Source organism: Lissotriton helveticus, chromosome 8 (genome assembly GCF_964261635.1).
Source record: "Lissotriton helveticus chromosome 8, aLisHel1.1, whole genome shotgun sequence".
NCBI lineage: Eukaryota > Metazoa > Chordata > Amphibia > Caudata > Salamandridae > Lissotriton > Lissotriton helveticus.
In genome coordinates, this window is record NC_136069.1 from 222,502,499 (window position 1) to 222,518,958 (window position 16,460).

Consider the following 16,460-nt stretch of genomic DNA (forward strand, 5'->3'; position numbering starts at 1 on the left):
ACCAACATGTTGGATACATATTATCCAAATAGAAGCAGTCACCTCGAGAATGTTTGTCTGTATGAGGTTGTACAAAATTACATATTCAAGAGGAACATCAAAGAAGATAATAATAAAGGAGTGTATGCTGTAATTGGAAGTGAGGGATGTCTGGTCAAGCAAAGAAAATGCCACTTGGTAAACCATCGAAAATTGAGTGGCGAATCTCCTGAAAAAAAAGAGTTTTTCTATTTAGCACTTTTGCAACTTTTCAAGCCTTGGCGTGCAGAAGAGGAACTGCTTGGAGATTTCCTCTGTTACGAAGACTCTTTCAATGCCGCCAAGGAGACCATAGAATGTCCTGTTTTTCCCAAATATCTAGAAATGTTGAATGTGGAAATCGAGCAGGAAGCAACGATTGCAGCCGAGATTGCTAGAGACAGTTCTCAGGACAGTCAGAGTTCTGTTTCATTGAGTCAGGATCCACTAGGAGGACCAGTTATCGAAAATGAAGCTGCCACTGCCATGATTGAAGTGGAAAGAGCCATGGCACATGCTCAGGAGGATACGGTTAACTTAGAAGACTTGGAAAGACAACTCAACGTTGAGCAGAGGAAAATATATGACGAAGTTACCAACCAAATTGATCATGGATTAAGTCATGAGAAGAAAGAGTGCTCATGTACGTAGTTGAAGCCTGTCCGACTGTACGTGAGTGGAGAAGCGGGAACTGGAAATAGTTTCCTCATTAAAGCAATTTCATGTTATTTGCAGAAAAGGACTGAGTCATCGCTGTCTTGTGTTGTCACCGCTCCAACTGGACTGGCAGCACATAACATTAAAGGTATTACTTTGCATCGTCTACATGATAACAAATTACAATACCACAAGTTATCTGGAGATGCTTGTTGTGAAGTTTCAAGAGTCTTGAAGAAAATGAAACTTCTTATCATTGACGAAGTAAGCATGGTTTCCAATGTCATGCTTGCCTTTGTGCATTTGAGAATGCAAGAAGTTCTCAAAACAGAGTATGATGTGTTATTTGGTGGCAAACACATCATTGTTTTCGGTGATCTTCTGCAGCTGACACCAGTGAAAGGACAACCTGTGTTCAAAATGCTCACGCATGAAGATACCAGGAAGTGCCTAGGGAGCATTGGCAACGTTAATATATGGTTAAACTTCAATTATGCTGAACTGCGTGAAAATATGCATCAGGCGAAGGATGAAGATTACAAGAATATTCTACAAGATGTTAGAATCGGAAAAGTGACCGAGCATGGGAAAGAAGCTTTACATGCACGATTACTGTCAAATTTGTATCCAGAACAAGACGTTGTGCCTGAGAATATTTTTCAGAAAATTACTGAGAAGAAATCTGGAATATGTTTGATGCCAACTCTTGCAGAATGTGCCATCTTCAACAACAAAATGTTGTATTTAGAAAACCAAGAGATTGTGAAACTGGAAGCTATTGACAGAGTAGAGCATATGGGATCAACAATTATTTTGTCTGAGAATTTGAAATCAAAATTGGATTCATTAGAGAAGACTATATCTAAAACTGCAGGTTTTGAAAAGACTCTGAATGTGTGCTTAAATTGCCGTATCATTTTAAGATGGAATTTACATGTTGAAAGAGGTCTGGTAAATGGATCAATGGGTAATGTTGTTGATTTTGTGAAATACAGAAATAGAGATGGAATTGAATTTTTAAAAATTAAATTTGATGGCATTGAGGAAGTACAGATAATTGGTTGTTGCTCTGCTAGGTTTTTGCTTGTAAAAGACTTATATGTTCGCCGTAAGCAGTTTCCTGTTTGCTTGGCATATGCGGTGACAATCCATAAATCGCAAGGTTTAAGTGTAGACAGTGCATTGGTGAATATTGGCAGTTCTGTGTTCAAGGAGGGTATGGCATATGTGGCATTGTCACGAGTTAGAACTTTATCGGGATTGTACTTGATTGAGTGTGATGTCACAAACATTTGTGCGGATCTAGATTGTGTTAAGGAATACAATAGGTTAAGAAGAGAGTATACGCCACATTTGCCTCAATATCCTTTGTTTGAGAAACGTGTGGTAGGCCGGAAACGAAGAAATGTGACCAATAGTAGGGAGGTTGTAGCAAAAAGACGAAAAGTCGATGAACCAGAAATTATAAGCAGAAAGAAAAAGGATTTTGTTGAAGATGTTGTTGGTTTTCAATTTGAAAACAGTTCTGGTGTCAACTGCTATGCTAATGTAGTGGTTAATGTTTTGTTTTCTCTAGAAAATGTAAAAGAAGAGATTGTGGTCAATTCGGATCAAAGATTTTGCAGTTTGTTGAATTCTGTGTTAGAGAAATGTAGCACTGATAGAACAAAAATTGAAAGTGTGTCTGAAATTCGAAATCTGTTAGACAGATGTTCAGGTCAAACACAATTCTCTCAAAATATTCAGCAAGATTGTCAGGAGTTTTTAATGTATATGCTTGATGTATTGCAAGATGAAGGTGTAGATGTAGATCACCTGTTTGGGCTTTCTTATCAATGGCAGCATGACTGCGAGAACTGTAGGGTATCAAGTACTACTAGTGTAGACTCAGAAAAATTTATATATTTAACTTTGCCAGACAGTAAATCAGTGTCCTTTAATAAGCTAGTAAAAGCAGCTGATCACAACATGGAGTGTAGCCAATGTAAGTCTGAAATGTTGTCAACATTATTTATACGAACATATGGCCAGTATGTCATTTTAATGTCCCAACGATGTAGGCCTGATGGAACAAAATTGACAACTTTAATTAAAAATTTTGTGGCTTCGCAGTTGTCAATATCAGGAAGGACTTTTGTAACTGCAGCAATTATATATCATGACGGTCCTTCAACAACATCAGGACATTACACAGCTTATTTAAAGTCTAGAAACGGCTGGTCATTCTGCAATGATTCTGTTTTAACTTGTAAAAAAAAATTGCCTTTTGACCTTAAAAATTCTTACCTGGTGTTTTTAAAACCAAAATTTTAGGGAAGGAATCTCGGGATTTGCTCTGAGGAATTTCAAGAGGTTCTAATGGCTCCTACACTATTTGGCCTTGAGGATAAGTGTAGTACAGAGTCAAAAGTTATTTTTGAGTTTTAAATAGTTCCTGGAAAAAAAGAAGGTTTTCTTACAGAAAGTGGTGGGCACGGATTAGTTAAAGGACAACAGAGTATTTCCCAAAGCAAACGGTGTTCTTACCATAACACTTAACGTCATGGAAAAATAACTGCACTTTGAATGAGTTCAGAAAAACTGTTTCTTTTTATAAGCTAATTCAAGCAGCCAATCAAAACATGGAGTAGAGGTAATGTAAGTCTGCAATGCTGTCTAGATTATTTGACCAAACTTTTGGTTATAATGTCATTTTAAAATTCCAACTATATAAACCTGATGAAAGTAAGTCTTCAACTTTAATTACAAATGTTGTGGCTACACAGTCGTTGATTTTAGGAAGAACATTTGTAACTGCAGCTATTATATGACATGATGGTCCTTTGACAAGATCCGCTTATTACACAGCTTATTGAAAATGTAAAAAAAGCTGCTGTTTCGGAAATGATTCCCATTTGACTACGATACAATGTTGCCTTTTTACTTAAAAATATTCTTACTTTCTGTTTTCAGAAAAGAGAATTTAGGGTAGGTAACTGGCCTATAATGATTCTAGGGGTTGATATAATTTTATCTACTGTTTTAAATTGCTTTGTGATTAAAAGTGATGTAGAGAATTAAATAATTGTAGTAGTCATAGAGGTAGTGTAAGTCTGCTTCATAGTAAGCAGTATCAGTGTCATAGGAAATGTGGAACATGAGTGAGCAAGAAGGGTGAAATATTACTAGTACAGGATTGTGAAAGTGATGTTGAACGTTTTCTTTCTGAAAGTTGCGGAAATACAAAATGACGGGATTTGCTTAGAAGAATTCCAAGAGTTATAAATGGCTCTTACACGATTTGGCCTTGTGGAAATGTGCGGTAGAGAGCGAGAAGTCATTTATTGTATGTAACATATTTGTCAAAACGATGGAGCTTTTCTTTCAGAAAGTGGCGGGCTGAAAATAATAACAGCACAACAGAGTGTAAGCTGTTCATAGGATATCCTTCGACGTCATGGAAAGTAAGTTACTTTTCAGGAGTTCTGATTTCTGATTGGTTATGTTATATGGGTTTTTTAAACACAATCATTTTGATTGTGTTTTTTCCCCCGCTGTTATATGATGAATACCTTCAAGTCACTGTTTTTAGTGAAATTTGATAAATTCTGAGAACAGCAAAAATAAACCATTTAACATGTATAATTAATTCTGTACTTTTTGTATTTATGATATACATTTAGAACTGTGTAGTAGGCATGGAGAAGCTGAGGCTTCTGTAAGTGTCAAAGTTGTTGCATACAGTGCTCACATTCTACGTAGTCTTTCATATGATAGACTACATCTGCACAATGAGATACCTAAGCAAAGGAAACACAGGTGATGTGATTGTGGAATGAGCAAAAAAAATTGCACGTTTTTCAATTACATTACCTGTGTTTCCTAACATTACACATCACATTGTGTAGATGAGGTTTAGGCCTGTTCCAGGAGACAGAGGAGGTCTGACATTTGTTCAAGAGTGCAGTGGACATGACTCACTTCGTTGGTAGGCCTGCACATGTATTATCTCCTCTGTACTCTTCAACAAGCCTAAATTTAATCTGCAACCCTGAGTAGGACTCACCTGAAACAAATCTGTGGATAGGCCACACCTTATCAGCATCTAGAAACAATCATTTAAAATGTTAAGGGCAGATTTATGATGGCCGTGCGCCTCTTTTGCGCCGCTGTTCCGTCACTTTTGTGATGCAGCAGCAGTGTAAAAGATGCACCATGTTGCAAGATAGGCCTCAGTTCATCTCCAGCAAGATACCGTCAGTTTAAAATGTATATAATTAGGACTGTGTAGGGGGCATGCAGAAGCTGAGGCTTCAGTAAGTGTCAAAGTTGTTGCATGCAGTGCTGCACTTCTGCGTACTCTTTCATATGCTGAACTACATCTGCACAATGAGATACCTATGCAAAGGAAACACAAGTGATGTGATTGTGAAATGAGCAAAAGAAATTGCACGTTTTTCAATTACATCACCTGTGTTTCCTAATATTACGAATCACATTGTGCAGATCAAGTTTAGGCCTGTCCAGGGAAACAGAGGAGGTCTGGCCTTTGTTCAAGAGTGAAGTGGACATGACTCACTTCATTGGTAGGCATGGACATGTATTATCTCCTCTGTACTCTTCAACAACTCTAAATTTCATCTGCAACCCTGAGTAGGCCTCACCTCAAACAAACCTCTGGATAGGACACACCTTATTGGCATCCTGAAACAATCATTTAAAATGTTAGGGACAGTTTTATGATGGCTGTGCACCTCTTTTGCGCTGCAGTTGCGTCACTTTTGTGAGACAGCAGCAGTGCAAAAGATGCACCATGTTGCAAGATAGGCCTCACTTCATCTGCATCAAGATACTGTTAGTTTAAAATGTATATTTTTAGGACTGTGTAGGGGGCATGGAGAAGCAGAGGCTTCTGTAAGTGTCAAAGTTGTTGAAAAACTGTTTGTCCTTCAATCTTTTCCCTTGTCTTTTCTAATTTTTAAATACATGTTTTAATATTTTTCAAATGTTTGTTCTCTCTTTCACAGATTGAAAGTATAAAAATAACAAGTGACTAAGTTAACGACAATTATAAGGTAAATGTTTTGTACTCTTTTCGTTACATTTCTATCACATTTAACTTCTATTAATTCCACTACTTCATTTCTCTAACCCTCACTTTCCTGCCTTTGCTACTTCCCTCATTCCTTTCTCTATTACTTACTTACTCTACTCCTTCCACTCTTTTTCTCACTCTCTCTGTTCTCATAGTTCCTCACTCCTATTCACTCACTCTGTCTCTATTACTCTCACTGTCTCTGACTGATCACTCTTTAACTACTTGTTCATTATGATTTCTCTCTGTAGTTCAAGCACACTAAGGGGCATATTATCAACACAGGCAATAAAATTATTGCTGCTTTTATCGGCAGAAAACTGCCGCAAAAGCGGCTTTAGCAGCAGATTTCTGCCGATAAAAGCAGCGAAACCTTTATCGCCTATGTTGATAATATGCCCCTATGTTATTTACATTTCTTTGCTGTTTCAATCATTCCTTCTCTGTTACTTCTTCTTTTCTGCATTCTGTTTTTTCTCTCTGTTATTCCAATGTTTTAATCTTAATTTGATCATTCAATCACATTCTCTAAGAAACTCTTGTTTGTTATTCTTCTACTCTCCTTTTTTCTTTCACTTCCTTATCTATTTTGTTTTTCACAATTATACCCTCTTCCATCTTTTCTTCGGTAAATAGATCTATTAAACAGTATCTTTGGTTTAGTCCCTATAGCTGTCTTTCTTTTAACATTACTCTCTGTTTCCTTCCCTTATACTTACTCTTCTTTTTTTTGGTTCGCTCCCGGTTCGCGTACCGGTGAGCGAACCGGGAAGCGAACCAAAAGAAATAGAGGTTGCCAGAGTGCTAAACATTCTAGCAATTTTTTTATATATAGGGGAGGTAGTTCTTAAATTATTTTTGTTGTTTTATATTTTTTTATTATTTTTCTGAACAATTTTTTACTTTTTTTGTATTTTTTGAACGGTTTTATATTTTTTTTGTTTTTTTTGGGGGGGGGGAACGAAAACGATTCATTGTAAAGGGCTCAACAGGAGCAACAAAAAAAAAAGATAATTTATTTTCTGGGGCGTTTTGGACAATCATGATTGTCGATAGCTCTGTTGATTAAATTGATGCTACTTTCTCTGTAGCAAATCAACTGACCGCAACGCACGCACACTTGTTTGACTTCCCCGAACCTCATCTGTATATTTGGGACCGTCTCCCTCGTCTCTGGTCCCGTCACTTCCTCTACAACTGATCTTCTGGCCACAGAAGGGGGATTATCTTGCTGGTCACGTAACTGCGCAGCACTGTAGTTGATAGGGTGCCACCTCTCCATATGGCGATGCATTGTATAATTGCCATAACTATCTTTTTTATCTGTCCCTCTGGACAAGACTTTCTTACAGATAAGGCAAGTTACATACCGGGCATTCACTTTTTTTTGGCCCCGAGGATATTTAAAAAATTGCCAAATATAATTTTCTTTGACATGAGACCTCCTGGGCTCCTCAGGCAAAAACTCCCTCTGTTGCTGCTCTTCCTCTTCTTCCTCTTCTTCCTCCTCTTGCTGAATGATAACTTCAGCAGGTGGTCCTCTCTTCCTAGGAGGTGGTGGTGGTGGTGGGGATGCACCAGCTGAAGCTACAACACTTGCCATTGCTAAGTGAAGAAAAAAGGTCTTCCTCTCACAAAGATGAAAGTCAGAGTGAGGAAACAAGGAGGGGTTTTCATCATTTGGGAAAAACAATAGTTCTAAACCAATGAAAAGTGTTCTTTTTAGGTCACATGACCTAGCCTTACATCATTAGGAAACCAAAAGTGAAACGAACCAATGAAAAGTGTTATTAACAAGTCACATGACCTGTTATGCTTACGTTACGCGCTTCGCGCCGCTTCCCGGATCGCTTCCAGGAAGCTCCGCTTCGCGCCTCGCTTCGCGTACCGGTTCACTTCCGGGAACGCTAACGCGGCGCGTCATATGACGTATCACGCGACAACGTGATACGTCACGCTTACGGGACGCGTCACGATGTTGTTTTCTAACGCGGCAGTTGCGCAAACGGAACGTTTACCGGTTCGCGGACCGGGTCGCGGCACCAAATTGAGCTAACGGGAAGCTACCCGGTGCGCGGACCGGTAGCGAAACAAAAAAAACATTTACAAAAAATATATATACATAAAAAAAATTATTAAAAACATATAAAATATATTTTTTGATTTAAAGAAGAATACATTTTAAACCTTTTGATATTTGCTATTAAAAAACCATTGAAATTCACTGAAAAAACCATAGGTTATAGACCATATATAGTTAGGAATTAGCATTTACAAAACCTTGAAAATTCACAGAAAAAACCATAGGTTAGAGACCATATATAGTTAGGAATTAGCATTTAAGAAACCTGTTTTTTACTCACACAAAACCATTGAAATTCCATATATAGTTAGTTGTACTAACTATATATCGCGCACCCGCAATCCACTGCTGATCATGTCACATATTACATCATTCATGACATGGTCAGTGACATCACTGATGACATCACTGATGACATCTCAAATGACATCACTGATGACATCACTGATGACAACATCCAGTGACTGTGTATTTCTGTAAAGTTAAAATATGTCTTACATATTGAAGAATGAGTGGATGTATAAGTGTCTGGATGAAGGATTTAGTAGGTGCATGACTGACTGTATGAGTGAGTGATTAAATGTGTCTCACTGAGTGCATGGGTTAGTGACTAAAGTGTCTTAATTTGTGCATCATTATGTCTGTTGTTCTGTAAACTGCTGCATGTGTTGATCAGTAGCTATATGAGTAACTATATGGGTTATTGATTGGTTGCCCAAGTATTTGTATGGGAGACTGAGTGTGTGTGTGGGTGGCTGGGAGGTGTATGACTCTGTGCATAGATGTGAGAGCAGTTGATTCACTAGATGTATGGGTTCAAAAGTGCATGTGGAAACAGCTGTATGGGCGGTTGATTGTGTGCATGAGTGTATTGTTGAGTGAATGGATATCTCAGTGCTACATGTCAAAGTCAGTACATATGTAAAACACAGTACATGTGAGAGTTGACATATATAAATAACTGTGCATAAGAGCTAGTGAATGTGTGAGTGGCTGTATGGATCATTGTGAACTTGTATCAGTTATTGTATAAGAGAGTAAATATGTGTTAGTATATGTTTGAATAAGTAAGGTGTGTATAACTGTATAGTTGAGGAAATGGAGGTGTGATTGATTCTTTGCATGACTGAGTAGGTGTGTGAGTAACTCCATGGATGAGTGACAGTCTGTGAGTGTCTGTTTACACTGAGTTTATCTAAGGTTATATTAGAGTCTGAAGAGGTTCATCGTATTATCACATGAATAATGTCATCAGTGATGTGCTCAGTAATGTCATCAGTGATGTCATCAGTGATGTCATTTGAGATGTCATCAGTGATGCCATCAGTGATGTCATTTGAGATGTCATCAGTGATGTCATCAGTGATGTCACTGACCATGTCATGAATGATGTAATATGTGACATGATCAGCAGTGGATTGCGGGTGCGCGATATATAGTTAGTACAACTAACTATATATGGAATTTCAATGGTTTTGTGTGAGTAAAAAAAGGTTTCTTAAATGCTAATTCCTAACTATATATGGTCTCTAACCTATGGTTTTTTCTGGTAATTTTCAAGGTTTTATAAATGCTAATTCCTAACTATATATGGTCTATAACCCATGGTTTTTTCTGTGAATATATATATATATATATATATACAAAAAACCGATCCGCTCCATAGGAAAGATCAGAGGACACAGCAGGGGAAGTTCAGGCAGCCGTTTAATTCACAAAAGTGCAGGGCATAATGCATTTCGGCGAATTTGCCTTCCTCAGATGCCTGTTGCACTGAGATTCGCTTAGTCCCTTCTTTAAATACTACACAGCCCCTCCCATGGATGGGAGCCAAGCAAATTCATTATATATTTAAGGCATATATTTAATGCATGTTTGACTAGTTACCGTTGCTTGGCTTTCCTTTAACATTCTAATGCATTATGGGAGTTGTAAAGTTGTTTTATTTCAGTTTGACCAACACAGCGGAAAATGGTCCTCTACAAGTACAACCCTTTACTGAGGAGTTGTTTGGTACCCTTATGTGTGTATAAAATGAAGACACATTTAAACCACGTATTATGGGCTGCTGCAAAGATGGTGTATTCTTTGCCACATAATTCACACAGAGTTCTAATACATCATGTATTGATGCATAACACTTCGATAAAGGTTGTTTTTCCACATGTTGCTTATAAATGTACATTGTTCTCAAAGATTGTCATTGGAAGTGTGTTGCTGGCAGATGATTGTAGGACTAACGGCTTTCCGGTCCTTCGTCATGTACCAAATGCAACCACCCGCTGTGACATCTGCCCAGGCCACCATCTTTTTTTTCAATAAAATGTGAACGCCAGCTGCAGCATATCCAGAGTCTACCATCAATCACAAGATACAAGATTGATTGTTACTGAATGTCCCCTGAGGTCTGGCACTGTGGAGCTCCTCGCGTACATGCAGAAAATACATCTCTTTGATCTTAATGACTGGACACAGGTAAAGATAAGTTAAGGCATACATGTGTGCTGACATCCTATCACTGCTTGCTACAGCCACAACAAGGTGGAATATTTAGTCACTCCTCAAACCCGCTGCTTACAGGTTCCCATGATCCCTACCGCTGGGACACTGTCGCTCATCACAGTGGTTGTATTTGGTTAGGATTCTGAAATGAGTGTACATTGAATAAGGGAGCCTTGACTCCAGGATAATATTGTGCATTGTGCAGAAGATGTGCTTTAATCTTCTGAGTTACGGGACACGGGTAATAATAAGATGATACATGTGCATGTCCCATTGCTTACATCAACCTTTCACTCCATGGTAAAGCCACTGACTTCCAAGACTCTGGAGCACGCAGAACACAAGACCAAGATGAACCCCTTAAATACAACACAAAAAAAAATATGCAAGCTAGTAGAGGATGGAAGGTGGCAGGGCAGCAATAACAAGAAAAGTGCAAGTACCAGTTCAGTGGATTCCTACTGTCATAAACATATATTTATTGCACCCAGTGATGAGATATGGGATGATCTGCAAGGCTAGTTGGTGATGTTATGTTATTTTAAATTTAGTTTTAAAGCATACATTTGTCTTGCATTACTTCTTGCTACAGACATATCAATTACCACAGAATACGCTTTATTTTGAGAACAACGTAACATTTTAGGAATGAGCACTTACCGTGATCAAGATTTGGAAACTCTGGAAAAGTCCATCAAAAGAGTGGACATTTCGGTGGAGCACACCTAATCAGGGACAGTGCCTGGTGGCCCCGGGCGCTGGGAGCCGCCCCCGAACCCAAGCAAGTTGCTCAAAATCTGGGCATCCTCTTTGATAGCGCACTGTCCGTGCAAGATCAAGTTCGAACGCTGTGTGGAAAAAGCTTCGATACACTAAAACTACTTTGTAGACTCTTTTCCTGGATCCCCTTAAACTACAGGAAATCTGTTGTCCAGGTTCTACTTTCTAGTACACTGGATTATGGAAATGTGCTGTATGTGGGCGCGGCCGAGTATCTCTTCTCTCGCATGCAGGTGGTCCAAAATGCAGCTGCTAGGCTGGTTTGCAATTAAAGCAAGCATAGCTCAGCATCTGATAGTCTGAGGGAGCTGCACTTGCTGCCAGTATGTCAAAGGGCAAGTTCAAGCTCCTTTGCTATGCACATAGAGCGCTACACAAGAGAGGCCCCCGTATCTTGCAAGACAAGATAGAATTTTATGCTCCCCCATAAAACTTGAGGACTCACCATCAGGCACTGGCGGTGATCAAACGGCCAAAAGAGTTAGAGCAGGAGACCGATCCTTTTCCAAACTTGCAGCCGTCCAATGGAATGAACTTCCACTAGATTTACGGCTAACAGATGAATATCCGCTTTTCAGGAAGAAATTAAATGCCTTGCTGTTTCCTAGACTATACCTAAAGCAACCGATTATCCACTGACGTCTCACCCTGAAACTGATTACATTCGTCTTCCTCACTTCAGGATTATGCTCTCCTAGCGCCGTGATGTCTCTTGGGATGAATGTTGCACTCTACAAATACAAATATAGTTCGAATCTGTATTTGTATCTCAAGCTTTCAAAACAGGAGAGAAGGATCTATGCCATACATTTCCTCATGTGTTATACGCAATAACGTGAAGTCTATTCTGTTGGCCACCAGAAGTAAGGTGTTAGTTGTTGCTGAAAAAACCATTACATTAAGCAATGAACCATTATGTAATGGGCCACCAAATACCAAACCCATAGTGATACAGGAATGATATATATCTTTGGTTCTCAAGACTAATGCCATCGGTGGTGGTTATGAAGGTGAAGAGTCTATTTAGTCTTTTCTTGAAGGTGGATAAAGATGGGGCTTTTTTCATCTGGGTGAGGAGCACATTCCAGATCATAGGTGCATTTCCTGAGAAAGAATGCTTTGATGTGGTCGTGTCTGCAGCTGGAAAATTAGGTGCTTGATCTGTATCAAAAATGCTCATTTAGCATAGATTTTGATGACACCACAAATGAGTCACGGCAATCACATAGTCTGGGAAGACAATTACTGAAACAATTTCCTCAGGTGACTTAGAAGAAATAAGCTAAGCTAGTGGCTGACTACATCTGTGGTTACATTGAATGGTCTTCAACAAAAATATTTCCCAGGTTCTCCATTGTGGCATGACGTAAAAAAATTACCTGTAACAAATCGCTCTCTACAACTGAATGGATTTGTATAGGATTCAGCTTCAAATGATTTATATTCATGCAAGAGAAAATCATGTTCATGCTAGTGGCCCACCCATGTAGACTTATAAGACAAAGCAGACGATATCACACCAAAAGTTGTATTTTTATCTGCAACCAATCGAATTGAGCAAGAAAATCCTTAGGCTGTGGTTCAAATTAAATAATAAGACTAGCGATGCAGGCCCTGTGGTACACTGACTTAAACGTGAGGAAAAATATGGTCTAAAAGGCAGAAGATACTGCACAAAGCAAACACAAGATGATGGACGGAGTGCTGAAACTTTTTAACAACTCACCCCCAAGCAAGAGAGCTGGGTTTAATCAATTGTTCTTTTGTTCACTGTACCACCCCAGTTTGGACCCAGCCATATGCAATTTAGTCTTGACCCTGCTCCCCAGGGGAACAGTCCAGCCTTTTGTGAGTACCAAAAATCATTAAGTTAGGATTTTGTCTCAAATTATTTTTGTAAATCGGGCCCAGGAATCGTATGTGATTCCTGTGAATACCAAAAATCGTAAGTGCCTTCTGTGAATACCAGAAGTAGTAAGTTTAGGATTTTGTCTCAGATTAGTTCTGTGAATCGGCCCACATATGAATAGATTATCCTATACATCGTAAAGAAAAATAGCAGTCTTTGTGTATTCTATTTAGAAGCTAAACAGTTACATTTATATTGGTGCACTGAAAGCAACAGCAGCAGCAAATGCCACCATCGGGTCAGACCACTGTCTGCTTGGTCACCACCCATCCACTCTGTAACAGTGGATGCAGTAACTCAGCTTTTAAAGCCACCTTTAAGGTGGGGCTTCTTTACAAGCCACTTGGGCCGCAGATGCGTCACTTTTAACATGTTAACATGGGAAAAAGTGACGTACCGGTGGCGCAAGGGGCTTGTACATACCCCCCCCCAACCCCCGGGGTGTCCAAGGCAGATCTAAGAGGGCTGGATCTACTCAGTATTACATATATGTTACCTACATCAATGTTTTCAACCTGGTTTGTACGCTTTGCCTGCTGGGCAAGGTTCCTATTCCTAGCGAGGTTTGCACTGTACGAGTAACTATACATACATACATACATGGCAGATTTTCAAGATTACCACTGTGTGTAAGAATTGCATTTATAATAATTATATGGATTTTTGTTTTAATGTAGCGTGTATCTGGCCTTCTTCCACCTACATTGGACACCCCTTATTCAAAGAATTTTAAAGAATCTGTGCACCCTTATGGCTAAAGGGGCAAGTCAGGTATGTCAGGTGCAAAACATATGTTTAGCAGGAGCATAATTCAGGCCCCTGAAGCCCACGCAGCGTAGGCAGGCCCTCAAACCTTTGGGGGGAGGGGTGGGGCAACTTTTTAGGGCCCTTAGTCTGTGCCCGATGATATGACTGTGTGAAACTGTGTGTTTCCCCTGCTGCAGGCTAGGAACCATCTTTACCAGCACGAGAAGCTCCTCGGCTACGACTCAGAAAGGACGGAGTTTGAACCCTCCGCCCTGATGGAAAAGCTTCGTCAGAAAGATATTACTATAGCAACTATCATTAAAGACGCCCGCCTTCTGGAAAAGCAGCTAAAAGCGGAATTAGAAATGAAAGAAAAACAACTCTCCAAGCAACAGGTATGTGAATAGTCGCCACGGTTATCCATCCATTAGCCGTGCGCAGCGCTAGTTAATTATGTCTTGTCAAGATGAAGGAATTGCGCATTGCGAATTGCGCATTGCGCATTGCGCTCCTGTGTGTGCAGGTTCAAGAACACAGTAACACAACCCTGCAGTATCATCGGAGGGGGGAAGAGACTGACGCTTATCTCGAATTCGGAATCTCTGCTGCAAATGTGCACTGTAACCTTCACGAAGGGGTGTCAGTGTGGCTGCTCACGTGCTTTTAATCGGTAAAAAAAATAAGTGCCACGGCCCCCTGACATGCTGCCAATGCCATGCCAGGTAACAACACAGCTACTAATCTACACGTGTGACAAATCGGGCTATCCCAGACCTAAAAGCTATAAGAATAGTCATTTTTAATGTATATTGAATATTAATTAACTGTTGTTGTGGTCATCTCTAAATTAGTCAGACAGCGCCACCTTGTGGCAGACTGTCACAAGTGTCGGTGTTGATAATTAAGTGCCTTTGCTCGGCACCGGAACCACCGGCTCAAATTAAGCACTGGCTGCTCCAAGCGGCGGCTCCTCCGCAATGGCGGACGAGCGTCGCTCCACTGTCTGGATCAGATCCAGCAAATGAAAAATAAAATTCAGTTCTAGCATTGTTTTATTTTTCATTTGCTGGCTTTCAGCCAGTGCTGTAGGGAGGGGTGAAGCCGTGGTATGGGAGGGGGGAGGAGGAGTGCAATGTGTACTCCCTAAGCGCACATGTGTGTTTGGCCGGCTATCTCAGGTCGCCCAAAACACGCATGTGCGCTTAAGTTTCTCCAGCCCGGCTGCTCAATATGCTGAACTGGAGAAATCCCACAGACTCCTTGGCCTGAGCGGAGCGTCTTTCCAGCCAGCTCAGGATGGGGGTCTGTCCTAGGGGCTGCTGAGACCAGGAAGAAGGGAGGAGGTGCGACGCGAGAGGCGGCCGGTGGATTCAGATCATTTAAAAACATATATTATCCGACCCCGCCTGCATCCCCTCCACCCGGCCACCACCCTTTGTTTGTGGTGGCCGCCACCTACTGCTCAGTAATTTTTATTCTATCCCTTCAAAATTAACAGCAGTACACTTCTTTTGTTCAACCAGTCAAAACAGTTAGGCCCTCATTATGATTTGAGGTATTTCTCTCAGAGCAAAAACACTGGCACCAAACCTTCGCTGGCAGCTGAAGTAAGAAAAATATTCTTTTACATTTATGCTGTGTGCTTGCTTGTCTATAAGTGTGATTGTGTGTTTCTGGATGTGTAAGCATGTGCGTGGGAGAAAATCAGTGAGAGTATGTGAGAATGAGTGAGATTGAGTGTTAGTAAGTGACTATGAGTGAGTCAGAGTGCAAATCAAGTGAAAGCGTGACTGCAAGGGAATGAGAGTGTGTGATAAAAAGAATGAATACAAATGAGTGTAAGGAGTGTGAGTTAGAATGAGGTAGTGACAGTGCGTGATAAAGGAATTGCAAGTGAGAATTATTGAGTCAGAGTAAGTGAGAATGAGTTGAACAAGTGTAAGAGTGAGTGCAAGTCAGAGTGAGTGAGAATGTAGTATTATGCTTGCAAGTCTGAGGAGGGCCTTGGCATTCTGAAGGTACTTCTAAGATTACAGAGGTACTCATAGCAAAATACTGGCTCTGGCATTCTGGATGCGGTTCCTAGCAAGACATGAACCTGTGATAAAATACTGCCACTGACATACTAGAGGTAATTCCTGACATAATGGGCACTCATGGGAAAATATTGGTAGTGGCATAGTGGAGGTAATTCTTGACATATGGGGCATCTGTGACACAATTATGGGTTTCTTGAAAACATTCTTGGCATAGGAGCCACATGTGTGAAAGTGCTGGTGCTAGCTCATTGGAGGTAACTCTAGGTATAAGGGAGGAGATCCCTGGCACATGAGAGAGAAGCAACCCTGACTAGTGCTGGCCTTGACCCCCTAGAGGTAATGCTGGACATAAGAGTCACCCATGGAATATGAGCAACATTAATTGCAAAGTTGAGGCACTGGTATATTATATGTAAATAGTGGCATATGGGGACACCCATGAAAAAATGCTGGCTCTGATACGATGGAGGTAGTTTTTGACATACAGAGGCTAGCATACCACATTTGGAAAACTGAGGTCAATGCCTGGGAAGGTTTTGTTAGCTGGGCAGACTATGACAGATTTTTAGTATGTGATTCGTTCCCTTTCAGAACCCACGGCTTTTTAGCAAATGCATTTGAAAATGTTGCTTTAAATTCACAATTTGACCT

General features: G+C 40.2%; 1 protein-coding gene across 1 annotated transcript in view; it reads left to right on the forward strand.

Annotated features, from left to right (window-relative positions):
* The window catches only part of DEUP1 (deuterosome assembly protein 1), a 444,549-nt gene that overhangs the window by 251,024 nt on the left and 177,065 nt on the right, over nt 1-16,460 (forward strand). The window contains 1 exon segment of the mRNA XM_078658866.1: nt 13,968-14,165. Coding sequence (XP_078514992.1) covers nt 13,968-14,165 — 198 coding nt within the window.